Below are 21,812 nucleotides of genomic sequence, written 5' to 3'. Positions count from 1 at the left end.
TCACTGCAAAACTACTCTTTTTTTTTTTTTTTTTTTTTTTTTCCCCACAAAAATCTCCCACATAGAACTAGAGATGGGAAAGGAAGTTTGCTAAATGCACTCAGAGTAGAGAAGCCAGCCAGATAAAACTGAACCACCTTCTCTGTGCATGATGTTTCAATTACTGCTCCCTGCAGCAGCACTGCCACGAGGCCAAGGCAATCATAAACACATCAAAACTTGGCAGAGCTTTAGGGCAGGCAGAGGCAGCAGCAGTGAAGGTGATGAAGGGGAGGGCATCAGGGGCACGTGCTATAACATCTGGAGGTGTGCACTGAACATCTGGAGCTGTCATGCCCCTGGTGATGGCAGGAGCTGCAGCTCTCTCGTATCCCAAAGAGCATCTGAGGTCTCCACTGCAGGTTCCTGTCTTGCAGGGAGGGGAAAATGGAAGTTTCTACAAAAATCAGAATGTGGTTTGGTGACAGTTTAGCACTTCTGGGCAAGTGATTGTAGAAACCCCTCAGGAACCAGAGATTCAGCCTGAAAAGTTCTTGAACCTTTAGTACAGTTCATTTCCTTGGAACCACTATGGAATGTGGTCAGAACTTCATATATTCACTGCTGCCTGTTTGAGCTTAACTGCATCAGTTCCACCAGATTGGTTCAGGAGAGCAAACACCAGGATAGCAGCAAGTTCCCATGCTCATGCCTGTTCCCACTGGCATGGGAATTCATCCCCTGGGAGAGACCTGGCACTGAGCAGCCCTGGAACACCTGAAATCACCATCTATGCAACAGGTTCCTGTCTTCCCACAGCTGCTGTTTTGATTTTTGGCCACAGTTAGGAGTTGTGGAAAGCTACAGACACCTCTAAAGTGGAGACTGTGGTTATCCAAGTATTTATTTCCTTTGCCAAATGGAATTATTTCTGTAGGACTGGAGTTGTGCAAAACCAAGCAGGTTCTGGCAGCCTTGGCCTCACTGCACGTGCTCTTTTTTCAGAGAGAAAACCCCATTGCAAACCACACTGCCTGAAACAGCAGCAAAGCCCACAATAACCCACCAGCCAAATCAGGAAAAAAAATCCCCTGGCTGCTCTGGAAGGAAGACATAGGAGCACAGCAAGCAAGATTTCCACTGCTGCTGGGAGCTGGGACACAGGTCCATGGGCAGAGCCACTCTACTCCCAGCACTGTGGATTCAGGGAGGAACAACATCTGGAGCAGAGCTGGGTTTAGCTCCAGTGGATTTAATTAGACACCCTCCACGTGTAATGACAGCTGGGGAAGGAGATGTTTTTAGCTGTTTTTAGCACAGCAGGTGGGATAATTCACTCCTGCACAGTTGGTGAAGCCAATCCCCTGGGCCATGCCACCCCTCTGCCAACAAACTCCATTTATCAAAAGAGCTCTCCAGCTGCCAGCAGGGCAAGCAGAGGCATCTCAGGCATCTCACTCATTTCAAGTGTGAAGAGTAAAGGCCACGTGAGGTGGACATCAAAAATATAACAGTCAGGTTATTAAAAACTCAAATCAGAGCTGTGCTTAACCAAAGGTAGCTCTGGTTAACTGACCCCATAATTTCAGCTGCTTCTGTGATCCTGCTTGTTTCCTAACCCACTGCTTTTTAACCAGTAGGTAGTTGCTGGAGTACACACAGATGCCAAGCAGCTCGTGCTGACTATCCAAAAAAGTCACATAACCACAGGATTATAAAATATCAATACCTGTTCCTGAGCCAGCTGCATAAAATCCAGGGACTTCAACTGGTTAAATCATACCCTACCTACTTGGAAGGAATATGAGGAAAAAAACCCCAAGTATCTTAAAACTGGGCGATAATTCTGGATGGACCAAAATGAGAGATTTCAAAAAACAGCTTCCCCTCTCCAGTGACCAGAGCAGAACAGATCTGAGCACAAACCATTCCAACCAAACCACTGCCCAGAAGCAACAAATCTCAGGATCTCTGTATCTATTCCTGACATTCTGCAGTTTTCAATCATTGTCTAGAATGTAATACTTTCCACTTTTTGTGGAAAACAACAGCTTGACTCATTTCCATCTTCCCCTGCAAGACTACACACTGGTTCCAGGTCAGACCCTGCACTGTCCATCACATGAGGCTTTGCTCCACTCCTTTGCTCCTGACTTTTTTTTAAGGGCACAAAGTGATAGGATAAGGGGCAATGGCTTGGAACCAGAAGAAGGGAGACTGAGAGTGGATCTTAGGAGGAAATTCTTCACTATGAGGGTGCTGAGCCCCTGGGTGCCCAGGTTGCCCCCAGAAGCTGTGGCTGCCCCATTCCTGGAGGGGTTGAAGGTTGGATGGGGCTTGGAGCCCCCTGGGCTGGGGGAGGGGTCCCTGCCCATGGCAGGGGGGACATTGGGGGGGGATTTAAAGTCTGGGCCCAGTCTGGGACTCTGCATGATCTGACCTGACATCCCTGCCCAGGCCCAGCTCTCTGCAGCCAGCCAGGCAATGCTCCTGGCACGTGGCTCAGTGGCTAAAATGAGCCACAAATGACTCTTCAAATAAACCTGTTATCAATATTTCCTTTAAACAAAAGCCCTGTGACAAGAAAGCTGTAAGACACACTCACACAGGAACCCCAGTGACAGACAGGGCTAAAAGCAGAGCAGGAGCCCAGCCCGGGGAGATCCCTTCCTCACCTGGTGAAAACAGCTTTCTCCTTCTTAGCATCCATGGTCAGCTTGATGGTTTCCTGGCCCGAGCCTGTGCTGATGGTTTCTGTGACAGTATCAGCCTTCTCCTCCTCCTCCTCGCTGTCGGAGCCCCCTGAGGAGCTGCTGTCTGAGGCCACCAGTGGGGCCTTCCTGGTGACACAGACATTCCAGACGCAGGGAGAGGCAGTGCTGGCTGGGAGAGCAAAGCATCCAGAGGGAAAAATTAACAGAACCCCAGAACAGCTCCCCAGGCACACCCTGAGTAAGCAGGCTGCTGGACCACAGAGCAGCTGCAGCTTCTGCCAGTTTTGGGGGTGATAGTTCCTGTGCAGAGTTATTGGTTTGCAAGAAAGGGAACAAAAAAATCCAACCCCAGTAATCACATTCTCCACTTGCCACCTCATGGCTGTGGTTAATGCACACAGCAGAGGAGATTTATGAGATTCAGTCACTTGCTGAGTGTTGCCAGCTCTGAACAGAGGGTTCAGGCAGTCCCTGGGTCCCTGGTGACTGTCACCCAGCTCTGAGAACTTGCTGTGGGGTAATTAAAGCAGTGACACTTTGCTCTACCCAAAGGAGGAGGGAATGGGATCAGAGTGAGGCAACCAACTGGGCAGGCACAATTACCAACAGTGTCACTGACCCAGCCTTCCCAGTGACTTTATAATCAAGCAGACAGTTAAAACAGGACTTCTCCAATTGTCCCTGTGGCATCAGCTGTCACTAACTTAAATGTCATCCTTTTCTTTCTGAATAATATTATCCCAACAAACACCCAGGATTTCTGAGTTATTATTTCCAGAGGTTAATCACTGTATGAAAAGTAAGGTCAGGCAAATGACACTGGAGGGAAGCTCTCCCTGGCAGGCTTGGTTTGCATGCAGAGCTTCAAACAGCTTAAAGAAACCATCTGGTTTGTCTCACAACATTCTCACTTACAGTTTTTGTCTTGACTCTGCTTTGAGCTTCCATCTGAAACGTTGCTTTCTGTGTCAGCTGGAGAACTGCACCGTGGGCCTGACTCTGAGCTGAAGTAAAAGGGAAAAAACCTTGAGAGTGAAGTACAGACACTTTGGTTGTGCTTCCACATATCCTCAGGAGAAGAAACTATTAGGGCTTACTCTTTCTCCACATAAATATTTTAACTTCTAAAAAACTTACTAATTATTTTATAGTCCCAGTGTAGCAGCAGTGATGGTGCACAAAGCATTTCTGTGTGGTAAGACAGGAATGCTACAGCAGCCAGAAACACTGGAAGGCAAAGGGAAGGACAGAACCCTGACCCAGAAGTACCAGACAAGATTAAAAAACCCAAAGGAAAAGGAGTAGGAAAAGGAGTAGGAAAAGGAGTAGGAAAAGGAGTAGGAAAAGGAGGAGGAAAAGGAGAGGGAGAGGGAGAGGGAGAGGGAGAGGGAGAGGGAGAGGGAGAGGGAGAGGGAGAGGGAGAAGGAGAAGGAGAAGGAGAAGGAGAAGGAGAAGGAGAAGGAGAAGGAGAAGGAGAAGGAGAAGGAGAAGGAGAAGGAGAAGGAGAAGGAGAAGGAGAAGGAAAAGGAAAAGGAAAAGGAAAAGGAAAAGGAAAAGGAAAAGGAAAAGGAAAAGGAAAAGGAAAAGGAAAAGGAAAAGGAAAAGGAAAAGGAAAAGGAAAAGGAAAAGGAAAAGGAAAAGGAGGAGAAGGAAAAGGAGAAGGAGAAGGAGAAGGAAGAGGAAGAGGAAGAGGAAGATGAAAAGGAGAAGGAGAAGGAGAAGGAGAAGGAGAAGGAAAAGGAAAAGGAAAAGGAAAAGGAAAAGGAAAAGGAAAAGGAAAAGGAAAAGGAAAAGGAAAAGGAAAAGGAAAAGGAAAAGGAAAAGGAAAAGGAAAAGGAAAAGGAAAAGGAAAAGGAAAAGGAAAAGGAAAAGGAAAAGGAAAAGGAAAAGGAAAAGGAAAAGGAAAAGGAAAAGGAAAAGGAAAAGGAGGAGAAGGAAAAGGAAAAGGAAAAGGAGAAGGAAGAGGAAGAGGAAGAGGAAGAGACTGCAGTCAATGCATGCCAGCAAACCAGATCTCCACTACTCATCCATCTGAAGTCACAAGGAAACTGAAGGAAGTTTCTCCTTACCAGCAGAAGGGCTGGAAGTCTGTAAACTTTGCCCATCCTTTCTCCTCTGGCGTGGGGTTCTCCGGGGCTGCTGAGTCCCAGACACTTGATCCAACATCCATGGCAACACAGGGCGTGGGGGGCTTGGAGCTGACGGGCTCAAACACAGCTGTCCACCCAGCCCCTGGGGACACACAACCAAGGGATGGAACCCCTCTGAGTTTTCAGACTCTTTGGCCTCCCCAATAACACTCCAAAGTGATCCCAGAGACAACACAAGACCATCCAGAGGGACTCCACAAATCTCCAGGAAGCTGCTTGTCCCACCCCTTACAGACCAGCAGCCTGGGGATCCCTCTGTGATCAACACAAGTGGCAGCCAGAGGTGAGAAGCATCAATTCAGAAAAATGACATTTCAGATTTCTTCCTTCTCTGAGCCAGTAATTTTCAGCTGAACTCCAAGAACCTGAGTTTCCTGAAAAGCCAAGTGCCAGGGCTGTCAAGCATTTCAGCTCACTGACTGTTTAATCTTGGCAATTACAGGCAAGGAATTCACATACAGATAAAAATGTTTGAGATAATAGAAGTGATCCTCAGCAAAACTAAGACTGTAATTTTTTTATACTCCCAGCCTACTCCTTATTCAATAAAATATACTTCTTACCAATCACACATTTTTTAAAAAGCATTTTCCATTACCTTTCTTCTATAAAAAGGATTGCAGAGGTCCTTTATGCAAACTGATCTGCATGAAACAAAACTGACAGCAGACACTCACTAAGGCTACAAGTGAAATAAAATTTGAACCAAAGTCTCTAGAAGGGCAACAGAGCTGCTGCAGGCTATCCACAGATTGCCATCTGGGGTGTCCACACTGTGTTTTCTCAGTAAGAACTGAAACTACAGAACAGTTTGGTTTGGAAGGGACCCTAAAGCCCCCCCAGTGCCAGCCCTGCCATGGGCAGGGACCCCTCCCCCAGCCCAGGGGGCTCCAAGCCCCATCCAACCTTCAACCCCTCCAGGGATGGGGCAGCCACAGCTTCTGGGGGCAACCTGGGCACCCAGGGGCTCAGCACCCCTCACCCCAAACAACTTCTCCCTCCCTCCCTCCCTCCCTCCCTGCCCAAGATCTCCTCTCCATCTCCCCTCTCCCAGCTGGAAACCCTTCCCCCTCGGAGGGTCCCATCCCTCCAGGCCCTTGTCCCAAGTCCCTCCCCAGCTTTCCTGGAGCCCCTTCAGGCACTGGAAGGTGCTCTAAGGTCTCCCCATGGGATCCTTCTCTTCTCCAGCCTCAACACCCCCAACTCTCTCAGCCTGGCTCCAGAGCAGAGCTGCTCCAGCCCTCCCAGCAGCTCCAGGGCCTCCTCTGCACTGGCTCCAACAGCTCCGTGTCCTTCTGCTGCTGGGGACCCCAGAGCTGGACACAGCTTTACCCCAGGGGGGGCTCCCCAGAGCAGAGCAGAGGGAACAATCCCCTCCCTGCCCTGCTGCTCACACTGTTTTTGAAACCTGACACTACCACTGGTGTGGAGAGCTGATCACTGGAATAAATGTGCACTGGGCTCACCCTTAGGAGTCCACAGACATCACCTCAAAAATGCAACGTTTTAAAACTGAAAATGTTTGCACCAAACAGGGAACAACCATTCCCCTTTCTGTCCCTTTATTTGGGTTGACTGGATTTGCTCTGCTGACAGCACTGGGAGTCTCAGGAACTTCCACAGCACCATTTGCACTGTGAGATGGGAAATGGGTCCCTCTGCAGCAGTGTCTGCCCCTGGCACTGGTACAAATGGGTCTGCAACTTGCCAAGTGAAGCCAAGCAGGCAATTAGGCAGGACAGGAAAACACACGGAGCAGGGAGATACTTGGCAAGGGGCTGAGTAAAACTTTTATGATACAGTGTAAAGAGTTCATGTTATAATCCTCCACTAATGCCTTCTCCATCAGCATTACTACCACAAGACTTTCACAACACAACACTACAATAGTATTTTTCTTGTACTTGCACCTGGGGGGCTGTCTAAGCACAGCTGAAGCAGCTCCTTGCTGCTCTACAGAACCTGGGCAGGGCTCAATCTCACACTTCAGAGACAAAAATATGAAGACTGAGATTTCACATTTCTCATCCGCAAAGGTGGAAATAAATTGGTTTAGATTTGGTATCAGGAAAAATTTCTTTACTGAAAGGCTGGCCAGGCCCGGGCCCAGGCTGCCCAGGGCAGTGGTGGAGTCACCATCCTTGGAAGGGTTTAAAAATGTGTGTATGTGGCACTTGAGGACATGGTTTAGTGGGCATGGTGGTGCTGGGCTGGTGGGTGGAGCTGAGGATCTTGGAGGTTTTTTCCAACCAAAACGATTCCATGATTTTTTGATTCTGTAATTACAGACCAGCCACAGAAACCCAGCAATGTGCAGAGAAGTCCCAGGCCTCATTTCAAAGGAGGGGTGGTGCTGGTTTTACCTTCAGAGGAGTCAGAGTCTTTCTGCTCAGGGGTATTACTCTTGCTTGCTGAGGAAGGAGGCGGCTGCTGCTCCGTTTCCTCCTCTTCTTCAGAGTCCACGCTGCCATCATGATCCCCATTCTCAAGATCACTTTTGGATGAACTCTCTGAGGTCTGAGACGCTCCAAATCTAAATGGCAAAACTCAGAATGAAAAATAAAAACCTTTCACAGCAGCCAGTTAATCCCTCACCTACCTCCTCCCTGCCCTGGGGAGGAAACCCAAACGGTGCTGTGACCAAGAGATGCAGAACACCTTCTGCAGGGATTATTTCCCCAAGAGACAGAGAGCTCAGACAGGGAACAGCAGGCACTGCTCTGGATACTTCCACTAATGTCCCCAAGAGCTTTCCTTGTCAAAAGGCATCTGCAGGGTTTAGTGGGAAATAGGTTACAGTGACACGCTCAGGCTGGAGACTGATCCGAGTGGGCAAAAGAGCAGCAGAGGAGGGGAACACCCGGGTGGCATCAGTCCTGGGCATCAAGATGACAACCCAGTTATTGATGGACAGAAGCACCGAGGTCTTGGCCATTTCCCCTGTCTCATTTGATCATATTTTCAGACACAGAGCCACAGGAGGAACTTTATCTGGTAACTGGCTGTGTCAAAAGGATGAGAAACAGGAGGTGGTTTGCAGTGGCAGAGATGCAGCAGGGGAGGTCACTGCTTCACACCCAAAACATCCCTTTCCTTCTGCTGACACCATGAAGAACATTCTGTGGACTGTCCTCAGACTATTCTTCTTTCAAGCTCCTCCTCTTCAAATATGAGGAAAGGAGGAAGTTTGAAATATTTCAAACTAAGAGTGGAGCTTTAGAAATATCTTCAGTGAGAGGGTGGGCAATCAGGGTTCCCATCACCCGTGCATTCCCTCACCCTGGAGCCTGGTTTCACATTCAGGACACCTCTTTTTGCAGAACTGTGACTCTGGCTTATGTCAGAAAAAGGCCTCACAGCACAGAATCACAGAATGGCTGAGGTTGGAGGGGACTTCAGAGCTCGTCTCCTCCAAGCTCCTGCCATGCCCAGGGACACCTCTCACCCAGCCCAGGCTGCTCCAAGCCTCATCCAACCTGGTCCTGAACACCTCCAGGGAGGGGGCAGCCACAGCTTCTCTGGGCAATCTGTTCCAGAGTCTCAGCACCCTCCTCCTGAAGAACTTCTTCCTAAGCTCCAGGCTGAACCTCTTCTCCTGCACTTTCAAACCATTTCCCCTTCTCCTATCACTGGACACTCTTCTGAAAAGTCCCTCTGCAGCCTTCCTGGAGGTTCCCTTAATAAGTAACAAACTATGAAACATGCACTTAACTGAAATGTACAGTTCCACAGCATTTGTGGGGGGTAAATGTATCATCAAACTTCTGTTTCCATCTTACCGTGTTCTTGATTTCACTTGGGTTGCATAGGTGATCTCCTTCTCTTCCCAGATATCTTCTTCCTCCTCATTGTCATCGAACTGCTGGATCCGCTCGTTGCAGCAGGCTTCAAAGAGGGAAGCATTGGGCTACAATATTAAAAGGAAATCAAATTCCATCCATTCTTCAGAGACAGAAACAAGAACATCAGTGATATGGAAGTTCACAGAACAGCATCTGTACACAACTGAAACCATGAAGGTGTCTGCATTTCCTTCACCTTCCATCCCAAGGTGTGTGACAAACCATGTTCAGCTGTGGAAAAGTAATTACAGCAGGAAGTGTTCAGGAGCAGCAAGCCCAGGACAGATCAGTGTGTGCCCAGGTAGCCAAGGTGGCCACCAGCATCCTGGCTGGGACCAGCAGTGGGGTGGGCAGCAGGAGCAGGGCAGGGATCATCCCCTGTGCTGGGCACTGCTGAGGCTGCACCCCCAATCCTGGGGTCAGTTCTGGGCCCCTCAGGAGCAGAAGGAGATTGAGGGGCTGGAGAGTGTCCAGAGAAGGGAATGGAGCTGGGGAAGGGGCTGGAGAGCAAGGAGAAGGTGTGGAGAAGTTGTGAGGAGCAGCTGAGGGCCCTGGGAGTGTTGATCCTGGAGCAGAGGAGGCTGAGGGGAGACCTTCTGGCTCTCTGCAACCCCCTGAGAGGAGGTTGGAGCCAGGGGGGGTCGGGCTCTGCTCCCAAGGAACAAGGGATGGGCCAAGAGGAACTTTTGGCACAACTCAAGTGGTGCCAGGGGAGGTTTAGGTTGGAGCTGGGGAAGAATTTCTCCCTGGAAAGGGTTGTCAGGGCCTGGCCCAGGCTGCCCAGGGCAGGGCTGGAGTCCCCATCATCCCTGGGGGGGTTTCAGAGCCTGGAGATGTGGGGATGGGACTCTGATTGCCAAGGGGCTGAAGATGGGCCAGCAGTGTGCCTGGGTGGCTAAGAAAGCCAATGGGATCCTGGCTTGCTTTAGGAACAGTGTGGCCAGCAGAAGCAGGGAGGTGACTGTCCCCCTGTACTCAGCACTGGTGGGGTCACAGCTTGAGTTTTGTGTCCAGGTCTGAGCACCTCAACAGAACAGAGATCTGGAGGTGCTGGAGTGAGGTGCAACGAGGCTGGTGAAGGGTCTGGGGAATAAATCTGATGCAGAATGATTGAGGGAATGGGACTGATCAGTTTGAGGAAGAGGAGGCTGAGGGGAGACCTCTGGGCTCTGCAACTACCTGCAAGAACATTGTGGAGAGGCTGGTGCTGGTCTCACCCCACAGGAAATCAGTGACAGAACAAGAGGGAAAGGACTCAGCCTGCAGCAGGGGGGTTCAGACTGGACATGAGGAAAACAATTTCACAGAAAGAGTGGTGAGACAGTGGGATGGGCTGTCCAGGGAGGTGGTGGAGTCCCCATCCCTGGGGGTGTTTAAGGGTTGTTCAGATGTGGTGCTGGGGGATGTGCTTTAGGGGAGAACTTTGTAGAGTAGGGATGGTGGTTGGACCCCATGATCCCAAGGGGCTTTTCCAACCTGAAAGATTCTAAGAGTCTATTCTCAGGGCCATGGGTTAGCACCATGTCTTATTTAAAGTTGAGCTGTCTTATTTGAACTCCACCATCTTAAAGGTCTTTTCCAACCAGAACAATTCTGTGATCAAGTAAGAAACCAAACACTCTGGAAAGGACAGAGTCCAGACATGGGTCCAGGGAGGTATCCCTGGCACAGACAGAACTGCTCTGCCTCTGAACTTTCTGGGATTTCTCTATTAAAAGACCAAGTTGAGACTTCCAGATGCTGCATTAGAATTCCCTCACACAGAAAACTGCCTGCTCAGGAGAAAAAACAAGTGAAGATGAGTGGACAAACAGCTCTTGGTGGCTGCAAGCTCAGCTGGCAGGTTCAAAAGGAAAACAATATTTTTGTGTCTAGAGGGCACTGCTCAGAGCAGACAGAAGAGAGAATAAAATACTCCCTATAGTACTGCTTATGTGAAAAAGCAAGTATTTTAACACTAGGGAAACCTAAGTCTTAGTATTGACTAAAATCAGCTTTGGTCAGGAGATGCTCTTGGAATCATCTCTTTAAGCCAGTGTCCAGCTTTCCCAGTGAGTGCTGATTTGGGTGCATGAAACAAAAGAGGCAGCACACAACACAAATATATTTACACCTTAAAGAAACTCAGTCCTCTCTATTTGATTTTTTTCCAAGTCTGTATGTGCCAAAATTATCAAAGTGAATATAAAGACAACAGACTCACTCCAGAGAAAGATTCCTCCAAAGACTCCTACAAGTTCTGAAGATCCTCAACACCACAACCCAGGGGGATTCTCCATGGGTACATGTAGTGCCCTGAGCTCCTGGAATGGCTCAGCTACAGCTCAGGTTTCATTTACCAAAATAACTTATCAAGTATTTTTTTCCTTGCCAAATGATTACAGATGATTTGAATGAGAACCAAGTTGCTGGAATCTGTCCTACAAAATATCCCCAAATACCCACTTACACTGTCATCATCAGCATCAATGTTGAAGTTGATCTCTGCAATCCTGTCAAAGGGAGCACTGCAAAAAATGAAAGAAAAGAAATGTCAGTGATGGCACAGACCAGGAGAGGAGTTCTGCAGCCCCAGGACAGAAGGAGAGGACAGCAAACCATGGAGACAGTGTCTGAGACCACTCAATGCCTTCTGCAGGCTTCTCCTGGCTTTGGGAGGGGAGATTATTTTGCATTTTCAAATATTTGAAAAAACTATGCAGGATTTTCACACTTAGGTCTTGATTCACCACCTCAGTGAACAACCTTTGTCATCATCTTGCTGGTATTTTGAAGCTTCATGGCAATGTCTGGCTGTTATTTTGCAGCTCTTGAGGTACCTGGGGACCATAAAGGTCTCTCTAGCTGAACCAAATACTACTGAAAAAACCCCAAACAAACAACCCAGTTCCTAATTAATTGATAAGAGCTGCACCCAACTGCTCCAGGATTCCAGTCCTGTGTTCACCCAAGAATTCCACTGGGTTCCTCAGCACAAGACCTGGACAGACCCAAACCCTGCAGAGTGGGTCCCAGAATGATCCAGTGGGGTCTGTCCCTGTCTGCTGCCACTGAACCCCAGGAAAGGAACCTCGGGGGGCTCAGCACCCCCAGGGCACCCACAGACACAACACTGCAAATAAACACTGTTAAATAAACCCAATTCCTGGCTGGGCCCTAGGAGTGTGTCAGAACAGCAGAGGGTGCTACAGACCAGCAAACTCCAACCTCCCAGCACAGCTCAGCTCTGCCAGGGTTTGTTCCCCCTATCTGTGCATCTTTAAAAGAAAATAAAACTGTCAACATGTAAAACAACCACTGAGTTAGCAAGAAGTACTGTCATGCACATCACCAGGACATCCACACGTGATTAATATGTCTTAAATATTCAAACTGAGATCTGCAACAGTTCTCAACTGCTGGAAAAGGCAGGCAGCAGGCTCAGCATGTTCAAGGCAGAACAGTTTTACAGTGTATTATTACATAGCATATCAACCCAGAGAAGGCTGGCACATCTCAGTTACAGATTTTGTTCAGTTTCATGTTAATTTGCAAAAGGGACATCAGCTGCCTCAGAAATTGCTTCTTCCCCTCTGCCCACCTGCTCAGAACTTCAGTATTTCCTGCTATTCTTAAAAGAGTATTTTACTTTTTTAAAAAACTATGTGATTTATTTTAAGTTAAAATCTTATTCTAGTCTGGATTTTTTCTTTTTTTTGCCTTATTAAGGTTCTGGGCACCTATAATACTCAGGGAAAAAAAAAAAAAAGGAAAAGAAAAAAAAAGGGAAATAAAGACTCCAAAATCTTTGTTAGAACACAGCTCCCAGCTACTTGGCAGACACTTTAACAGAATTTCTAAGACCCTAAGGATGTTATGACCTTCTAACTCTGATTCCCATTCTGTGATTCTGTGATTCACACCTGGCAGCAGCCCTGAAGCAGCCAAGCTATTCCCACACTCATTTCAGTGAAGGGATTTCATGGGCCCAGCAGCTGCTAAAAACAGGCTCTGAGCAGAACCAGCAGAAGCATCCTCAGGACACCAGATCTGGAGCAGCCAGACTCAGAACACTGTGGCATGCCCAGAGCTTTCTGGGCTAAAACCTTCCAGTTTCTGTCAGCATTCCAGGATCCTGCAGGTCTCTGAAGCCCAACAATCCCCAAGCTGTGAGCATCAGCCCCAGGACATAATGTCCAGCAGGTCCTGTCACCTCTCTCCCCCTCACCTTGGATGACAAATATTTCCTCTGCTTGAGACAAGATGGAAGTGAAGAGGCAGAAGAGATGAGCAGGGGACATGCTGGGTGTCCTCCTGGAACACCCTCCTGGCACTAAGTGTAAACACTCAATGGTTTCCAATTTCTTACCCATGATGGACAAGCAGGGTAATTACAGTCCCAGTAATTTCCTTAGCTGCAGTTTTTCAGGTGAAAAGATGAGCTGCAGTTTTAATTAGATTACTGCAGTTCTGCTCTAAAAGCAGCATCACTTCTGAACACTGAATTCAGCAAGTCACAGTAATTCCACCTACATCTGCCTGCTCAGAACTGTTATTTGCTCTGTTTTATCTCAGATTCCTTATTCCCAGGAGAGGAAATGGCTCAATTTTCTGTGGACTTCATCAGAATGCTATTCTTTCTACTCCTCATTTCAACAAGGGCTTAATGCCACTGTGTAATTGCCTGGAGTCAGCTCTCATGCTTTGCCTTCTGTGCAATTAAATTTATTTTAGAATATGGCTGGGTAGTAATTGTGTGTTTTATTAAAAATGTTTCTCTTCAGAATGAAGCAGCCCTTTTCTCCTTGGTTCTACAACTGCCTTTGAAGATCAGGGCAAAAAGAAAAAAAGATCAAAAAAAAAGAAAAAAAAGGTTTTCCACTGGTCAGTCTTCTGTTTGTCTCAAACCCAAGGAGATACCCAGGGATCTTTTTAAAACTTGAACCAGAAGAAAGAAGATCAGATGCAAAGAGGCTTAAATGCTACATATAAACCTCTTGAAGTGTTTTAGACTTACTTGATATTATCATCCTGGTCTGCAAACTCTTCATCATTAAAGCCAAACTGATCCACAAAGTTTGCTGTCATCTGCTGGATCTGGTACTCGGAGAAAGCCTGAGCAAAGGAGCACAAAGGGAGCTGTCACTGAGGTGGCCAGAGATGTGCAGCTCAGCTGCCTGAAAACACACACACTAAACAGCACTAAAATCATAGAAAACTGATGAACTTTGAGAAACTGCCCACTGCACGTGGGCAACTCACCTGTTGGAGAGAAAGTTCATTGGGAAAAGCACTCTCAATGTCTTCATCCTCACTGGAAGAATGCAGATGATGAGTGCTGACCTGAGAACAATATAACAAAAATAAGCATAAGCAAAAGCTAAGAAAGCTCAAATACATCTAATTCCACACAGTCAGCCAAGGCCTGAGCTCCTCAGAGGGCAGAAACTTCCACAGTCAATAACTCAGAAACATGGACACGTTCACCCACATGGATCAGAGCTGCTGCTCTTTAACAAACTTCTACGGATTGTGGTTTCCACAAACACTCTGCCCCTGCAAGTTTGCTTCATAAAAACAAGCAAAAGAAGAAAAAAAAACTTTGTTTTTCAAGTTAAAAGGTAGCCCAGAAGCCAGCAGAGCCACCTGCAGCAGGCACAGCATCCCACCCAGTTCTCACCAAATCGACCGTGTTCCTCCGGTTTGTTTCTGTCAGGGTCTCCTCCACAAAACTCTCCCACCTCCCTCTGCAATCTTCAGGTAGCTCTGGAACACAAAAGTCACCATGAGGATCACCACAACAACTCATGAGAAACCACAGAATCTTCCACAGACTCTTTCAGGCTGGAAAGGACCCAAGCACCATCAAGTCACTTCACCCCACTGCAGTTTTGGGGCAGACACAGACACCTGAACCCAAGTGACCCCACATCCTATCAGTGCTCTGAGTTTGCTCATCAGTTTCTGAAGATTTCTGCAGAGACAGGAACACCTCTCATTAGGTGACCAGTCAGATGTTACTGCTCTTAACAAGCTCACCCTGCTGGTGGAATTACACTGGGCTAAAGACACAAAAACTTGGCTGCCCCATCCCTGGCCGTGTCCCAGCCCAGGCTGGATGAGATTCTGAGCAGCCTGGTCCAGTGGGAGGGGTCCCTGCCCATGGCAGGGGGGTTGGAACTGGATGATTTTTAAGGTCACTTCCAACCCAACCCATTCCATGATTCTGTTCTATCATTCTTCAAACTTTCCAAAACTCACCATATATGTGGTGAACTTCTACTCTTTTCACCGAATCATTGTGGTTGGAAAAAGCCTTCAAGATCATGGAATCCAACCACTAATCCAGCCCTGCTAAATCCACCACTAACCCATCTCCCTCAGCACCATGTTTCCAGGGCTCTGAAATCCTCCAGGGATGGGGCACCATCCTCCTTTTTCCTCCCTTTTCTTTCATGGGGATTCTGGTGGGTTGACCCCAGCCAGGAACTGAGCACCCAGCCAGCTGCTCACTGACTCCCACAGCAGGATGGGGCAGAGAAGTGGAGGACCAAAAGTGGGAAAAACTCATGGGTTAAAGTTAAGTTTAACAAGGGGAGAGCCCAGCCAGACCCAGTACAGTAAAACATGGGACAGAAATAAGTGTGACTTGTGGAACTTTTGGTCTTTGCCACAATATTTTCACACAGATGTGACAACACACCAAGTTTCTGCATTATCTCCTGATACGTTTGCTGGATGCCAAAACCAGAAGCTCAGCTCACATTTGTGCTCATTGTTTCCCTTCACAGATGGAGATGGAAAAACCTCCTTTCCTCTGACATAAAAATGTCACCTAGAACTCCTTCTCAAAATAAAGTCTGCTGAAGGGATGGTGCTGGACAGAGCCTGGCAACAGGAGCATCTCCAGCAAAGCAGAGCTGGGGGGCCTCTGCCACCATTTACTCTGCTGTGTCTCTTCTTCTGGGACAGGTACAAGAGCAAGGAAGTGCAGAAACTTCATTTATAAACCACCCCAGACCACTGGAAATAACACTCAAAGTGCACACCTAAATCTGGGTAAGAAGAACCATTCTGTAGCACAAAAAAAGACACTTCCAGCCTCTGGCTGCCAAAACAAAGTTCTGACAATTTCAGTGGAATTGTATGAAAATGAAGAGCAACAAAATTTGGTCTAGATATTTATTTTTTTTTTTTACATGATGGGAAACTGTGATATTTAACCACAAATTATTTGCACCCTAAAAGGGACCCTCTCAGAATACAGGCTATAGAAGTTTTTCCAAAATGCCTACATGGGTTATTTTGTGAAGCAGAAAGAGAAAGGAATGCAGAAAGAAACACACACCTTTAATGAACTCACTGATCTGAGTCTGCATGGGGCCCTTCTCCATGTTCTGCACCACAGCATTGGCTATCCGGGTGAGGTGGCCCATGTTGCCTCTCCTCATGCCACCTTCTGCCCTGAAAAAGAGAAAACACCCAGTAGCCACATGGCCAGGCACCCAGTAGCCACATGGCCAGGCACCAGGAACCCCTGGTGATGGTCAGGAACAGGAACCCCTGGGGATGGAAACTCAGGGTGATGGTCAGGACCAGGCACCAGGAACCCCAGGGGATGGTCAGGAGCAGGAACCTCTGGAGATGGTCAGGACCAGGCACCAGGATCCCCTGGTGAGGGTCAGGACCAGGAACCCCAAAGTGATGGTCATGAACAGGAACCCCTGGGGATGGTCAGGAGCAGGAACCCCTGGGGATGGTCAGGAGCAGGAACCCCTGGGGATGGTCAGGAGCAGGAACCCCAAAGTGATGGTCATGAACAGGATCCCCTGGGGATGGTCAGGACCAGGAACCCTCAGGGGATGGTCAGGAGCAGGAACCCCAGGGGATGGTCAGGAGCAGGAACCCCTGGGGATGGTCAGGAGCAAGAACCCCTGGAGATGGTCAGGAGCAGGAACCCCAGGGGATGGTCAGGAGCAGGAACCCCTGGGGATGGTCAGGACCAGGAACCCTCAGGGGATGGTCAGGAGCAGGAACCCCAGGGGATGGTCAGGAGCAGGAACCCCAGGGGATGGTCAGGACCAGGAACCCCTGGGGATGGTCAGGAGCAGGAACCCCTGGGGATGGTCAGGAGCAGGAACCCCAGGGGATGGTCAGGACCAGGAACCCTCAGGGGATGGTCAGGAGCAGGAACCCCAGGGGATGGTCAGGAGCAGGAACCCCTGGGGATGGTCAGGAGCAGGAACCCCAGGGGATGGTCAGGAGCAGGAACCCCAAAGTGATGGTCATGAACAGGATCCCCTGGGGATGGTCAGGAGCAGGAACCTCTGGGGATGGTCAGGAGCAGGAACCTCTGGGGATGGTCAGGATCACTGTCATGACCCAGACACACTCAGAGCTCCCCCCTGGTGCACTGTGAGCTCCACAGGGTCACCCTGAGCAGGGCAGCAGCAGGAGCACTGCTGGCTGGGGCAGGCAGAGCACAAGGATGAGTTTCTCCCTGGGACAGATGAAGCTTCCTGCATTTTTCCATGTTTGAATGCAGCAGGTACAACTGAAGTTACAAGGAGCAAGCTAATTGGGTACATGGAAAGCCCAGCACAGAAATAAATCATCTGGTTATCATTTCCACTGAAGACAACTCTCATCAATAAGAATCTGCATCACTACTACTGGAAAAGCTCTGGGGATTTATTTGCAATTGAAGCACTGAGCAGCTGAATTCAGGAGGACAAAGGACACTAATCCACACCCACTAAGATTTTGCTTCACAAAAAAAACCCAAAAAACCAAACAAACCCTGGAAAAAGCTAACACTGAGTCCAAAAGTCACTTTTCTTTGAATTTTCAGTGGTTCTTTTTCAATGGACAGCAAAAAGCAAACTAGCTGAGGGTGTTCCTGCTCACTGCAGGGGGTTGGACCTTCAGAGGTCCCTTCCAACCCAAATCATTCCATGATTCTAAAAATCAAGGGGATGAAGAGCCTGAGATAATTCTGCTGTCCACAGGATCCAAAAAAGGACTGGTGAGATTTGGGAAGAACAATGTAAACCCTTGTGGCAGAGCACTGGGGGAAGAAATGTGAGAGAACCATGTTCAGAAACAGCATTTCTGCCTCTAACCTGGAGGTGCTGAGCCCAAAGCTCTGTTTTGGAGCCCTGTCCTTACAGCTCTGCCCAGTGTCTGCTCCTCAGCACTCCTGCAAAGCTCAGCTTGCTGGAAAATCCCAGGTGATAAAAGCAGTGCCTGGTGATGTCTCTGCCTCCTGGGGTTGTGCACCCTGGGAGGACATGGCCAGAACTCCTCCTGAGCTGGGCAGCCCTGAAGCTGCTGCTGGAACCTCAGCTTTGGTTCAACTCTGCAGTGTTTGGTACCAACCCTGTGGTGACCACACTCACACAAATAAGAAGAGGATAAAAATAAACCTGGTAGACTGAAAAGTGGTTTTTTTATCACCTCACACTGCTGCCCAGACTGACTTATTGGAAGTTCTGATGGCCCAGGCAGATCAAGAGGACTGCACTACGAGTTCAGTTCTAGCACTGACAGAGCCCTTTATCAAGAAACAGCCAGAATAAGTAAAGCTAAGGAGAACTTCCACTGAAACCAAGAAGAAATCCAACAGGAAACCATGTTAACCACCATTCCTGCTGATGATTTTAAAGCTCTCAGTTTGGAATCTCTGTCCCTGGGACTTGACCCCATCTCCTCACTGAGGACACCCAAGAGCCTTCACATAAACTCAGACTTCAAGCACACCAGCTCAGAGGCCTCTCTGCTAACTCAGTGTTTTGCCATTAAAATTCTTTCCAATGCAGTGACTGGAACTGTTTGCTATGAAATATGTATGAACTCTAGTTCCTATCTAATTTAATTAGGAAAACTCTTAAGCTGCAACCACAGATATTTGTTACCTACAAAACTCTGCACGAGGAGAGTTGTGCAATAAAACCATCAGCAAAACTTGTTAGCAACAGCCCAAGGGATTGCAAGAGGGGAAAAGAACCAAGCCTAAAACCAAACCAAACAACAAAAAAAAATCAAACCAAACCCCAACCCACCAATTATGGTCTGACAGTAAGCCTAAAATAATTACAGTGGGACTACAAAGCACTTTGAAGCCATAAAGAGCTCAAAATAGTGAGGGAGGACCAGAACATTTAGATGAACACTGAAACAGAAGCCTAGGTAATCTTTCTATTTTTACATCTTTTAGGGGGTTTTAAAATTATTTTATTTTAGTTCTTGTATTGTATTTTAGTTCTTGTGTTTTTGCAATCAGCACGAAGCCCAACTGTTTTATTAAGTGGGAATATTAAATGTAAGGCAAAGCTGGGGCAAAAATTCTTGTCCACCTCAACTTCCAAACAGTTGCTCACTCTAGGGAGAATATAAGTAGGCATTTAAAAAAAAAAGATTTACACAAGTTAATGTTCTTTGTAATGGGGATGCTATGTGATTTCCTGAGAATGCAAGAAAGGACCACATTGTGGATTTTGAGTTGAGATGTTAGAAGCATTTAAATAAAAATCATGCTTCCAACTGATATGCCTACCTGGTGAATCTGCTTTTGAACATGCAAATAATCCTAATTCCAAACCACAATGGAAATCTCTATTATTTTATACACCATTAAAGTGTTAATGACCCAAATACTGTAAAGGCAATATCCCAAACGTGGAGCTGTAAAACAAGAGCCTTCTGAGCTCAAACTCCCTTACTGTATTTTGTCATTGGCTTCCCAGGCATCCAGTATCCTTTGCACCAGGCAGCACTTCTGGAACAGCTAAAGGGGAGGAAAAAAAAAAAAAAAGAGAGAGGAAGAACATTTCAGAAGTTTGCCAAAGTAAGACTCATGCCTTAGGAAGGCTGCACTGAACTAGAGCTTTTGTTTGTTGCCTCATTCCTACTGAACAAGAACTTAAAGTTCAGCACTTATCTTTCCCAAGAGCTCAAGTTTCTTCTCATTTTTTTTTTTCCTTCTCAAAAGAATCAGGGAAAAGAGTAACACCTACAACCACCTCCAGCTGCTTCTGGGCCTCCCCTGAGCAGCAAGGAGGAACATTGTGGTTGTTTTACAAACACTACAGAAGTTTTCCATCATTAGGGCCACAATGTAGAAGCTAAAATGTAAGGAGCTACTTGTGGCTAGGAGTTGGTTTTTTTGTTCAAAGTTTATATGGATCTTCACTAAAAACAAACAATCAAATAAATAAAAGCAGGTCCACAAGCCCATTAGATAAGCTGGGTGCTGTATTTATTTGGTAATTGGATGGTCAAAAGAAAAGTACCAAAGCAAACAGACTTCCATCCAGAGCTGACAGCCCCAGGTTATATCTGGACACTTCCAATGAACCCCACACCCTTGCACATGCACAGACACCTCCTTGTCCATGGATATTGAGGCTGAACCCTTGAGTCTGAAGCTCTCAGGTGACAGGACCAGACTTACATGAGTAACCATGATATTCTCAGTATTGTTTTCTGGAGTCTCTACATTCTCTGTGGCCACGTTTCCATTCAGCACCTCTTCTTTGTTTTCTGTGTCATTAGTAGTAGTTTTTACCTCTTGCACAGAGTGGGAGAGAATAGCTGCTATGGACAATTCCACTTGGAAATGCAAAAAGTTATTCCACGTGTATTTAAAAAATAAATCCTGGAACGAGATGAGAAACAACCAAAACAAAATAAATCACTCTAGGTACACCTTCCCATTTTTATTAATCAAATGAGACTAGAACACTGCCCAACTGGTTGTTTAACCAGCATTCCACTGGAACAAACCCATGTGCCACAGGATCCACTTGGGCTGACTGCTCTGCTGGCTCTGCCACCATCTGTAGCTCCCAATAAACTGAGCACCCTGGAAAGTCTCTTGTACACAGCCCAGAAAAGATGTTACCTGCTCTGTGGCCACATCAGTCATTAGGAAAACTATTAACTAAATTTCTATGCCCCAAAAGAACTGTCTGCAAGGCAGCTCAGGTTTTGTGGCAGTTTGCAGATGTCCCTGTCCCCAGCTCAGCTCACAACATGATACTGATACACACAACACCCCCAAGCCCTCTCCACAGCCAGGTTTTCACACTCACTACTGAACTGCTGTAACAATAAATGTGAAGCAGGAGGTTCAGTTCAGACTCCTGAGCAGCTGTGTTTCTGTGACCAAAGCCATCCTGAGCTCTGCTTTCAGCAGATGAGAAAAATAATTGGATGCTGGCACACAAGGAACAAACTACCTAACACTGAAGAGCTGGAAGGGAAAGCAGAACTGCAACCCCCCCTCCCCATTCACACTGTGTTGTTACTCACAAGTAATAAATTCATAGTACTGAGTCTGCATAGTTCCTGATTAATACTGGGAGTGTTTGTGTGAAGCAGAGCAGCTATGAGACGAGATCCGTGAAGACGAGCGTTCCCGAGGGGCTCCTCCAGGACACCAATTGTAGTTAGGATTGCTGTTTTCTGTCAGGAAACAGGTAAGAAACACCTCAACAAAGATCAGCACCTCTTTGGGTGGGTGTGCACAGCTGAAGGAGATCATTTCATAAATAAGCCCTGCAGATAAACCTAAGCCCTCTCCTCACACACAGGACTGTGTTGTGTGGCCACTCCTGAGATCTGTGCTTCCAAAACTGGAGATTTAAATTCAAATATCCACTAACTGGAAGTTCCTTTCTCTTCACCCCTGACCATCTTTACACAAGCCACCAGTCCCAACATCTCTGCTCCTTGGTTTTTCACTTGAATGCCCTGTACTTTAAATTCTGACTGCCTGGTCCTTAAGCCCCTGAATTACAAAACCTCAACCCAGAGAGAGTTGGGGGTGTTCAGCCTGGAAAAAAGAAGGTTCTGGGGAGACCTTAGAGCACCTTCCAGTGCCTGAAGGGGCTCCAGGAAAGCTGGGGAGGGACTTGGGACAAGGGCCTGGAGGGATGGGACCCTCCGAGGGGGAAGGGTTTGCAGCTGGGAGAGGGGAGATGGAGAGGAGATCTTGGGCAGGGAGGGAGGGAGAAATTGTTTGGGGTGAGGGTGCTGAGCTTTAGAACCAGGTTGCCCAGGAAAAGAGTCTCTGCCCCATCCCTGGCAGTGTTCAAAGCCAGGTTGGATGGGGCTTGGAGCAATCTGGGAGGGAGGTGTCCCTGCCC

The 21,812-nt window shown here is 47.6% G+C and overlaps 1 protein-coding gene across 4 annotated transcripts in view; it reads right to left on the bottom strand.

Moving 5' to 3' along the window:
• The window catches only part of PPP6R2 (protein phosphatase 6 regulatory subunit 2), a 97,698-nt gene that overhangs the window by 10,040 nt on the left and 65,846 nt on the right, over positions 1-21,812 (bottom strand). For all 4 annotated transcript variants that reach the window (XM_071734281.1, XM_071734278.1, XM_071734280.1 and 1 more), the window contains exons 10-22: positions 20,977-21,129; positions 20,117-20,320; positions 19,386-19,450; positions 16,013-16,128; positions 14,345-14,430; positions 13,927-14,007; positions 13,682-13,779; positions 11,135-11,192; positions 8,623-8,750; positions 7,207-7,376; positions 4,763-4,925; positions 3,609-3,697; positions 2,655-2,862 (exon numbers count right to left, since the gene is read on the bottom strand). In XM_071734281.1, coding sequence (XP_071590382.1) covers positions 2,655-2,862; positions 3,609-3,697; positions 4,763-4,925; positions 7,207-7,376; positions 8,623-8,750; positions 11,135-11,192; positions 13,682-13,779; positions 13,927-14,007; positions 14,345-14,430; positions 16,013-16,128; positions 19,386-19,450; positions 20,117-20,320; positions 20,977-21,129 — 1,619 coding nt within the window. The remainder of the gene's footprint in view (positions 1-2,654; positions 2,863-3,608; positions 3,698-4,762; positions 4,926-7,206; positions 7,377-8,622; positions 8,751-11,134; positions 11,193-13,681; positions 13,780-13,926; positions 14,008-14,344; positions 14,431-16,012; positions 16,129-19,385; positions 19,451-20,116; positions 20,321-20,976; positions 21,130-21,812) is intronic.

This window comes from Heliangelus exortis, chromosome 1 (assembly GCF_036169615.1).
Source record: "Heliangelus exortis chromosome 1, bHelExo1.hap1, whole genome shotgun sequence".
In the NCBI taxonomy this organism is placed as follows: domain Eukaryota; kingdom Metazoa; phylum Chordata; class Aves; order Apodiformes; family Trochilidae; genus Heliangelus; species Heliangelus exortis.
This window is presented reverse-complemented; position numbering and strand designations above follow the sequence as displayed.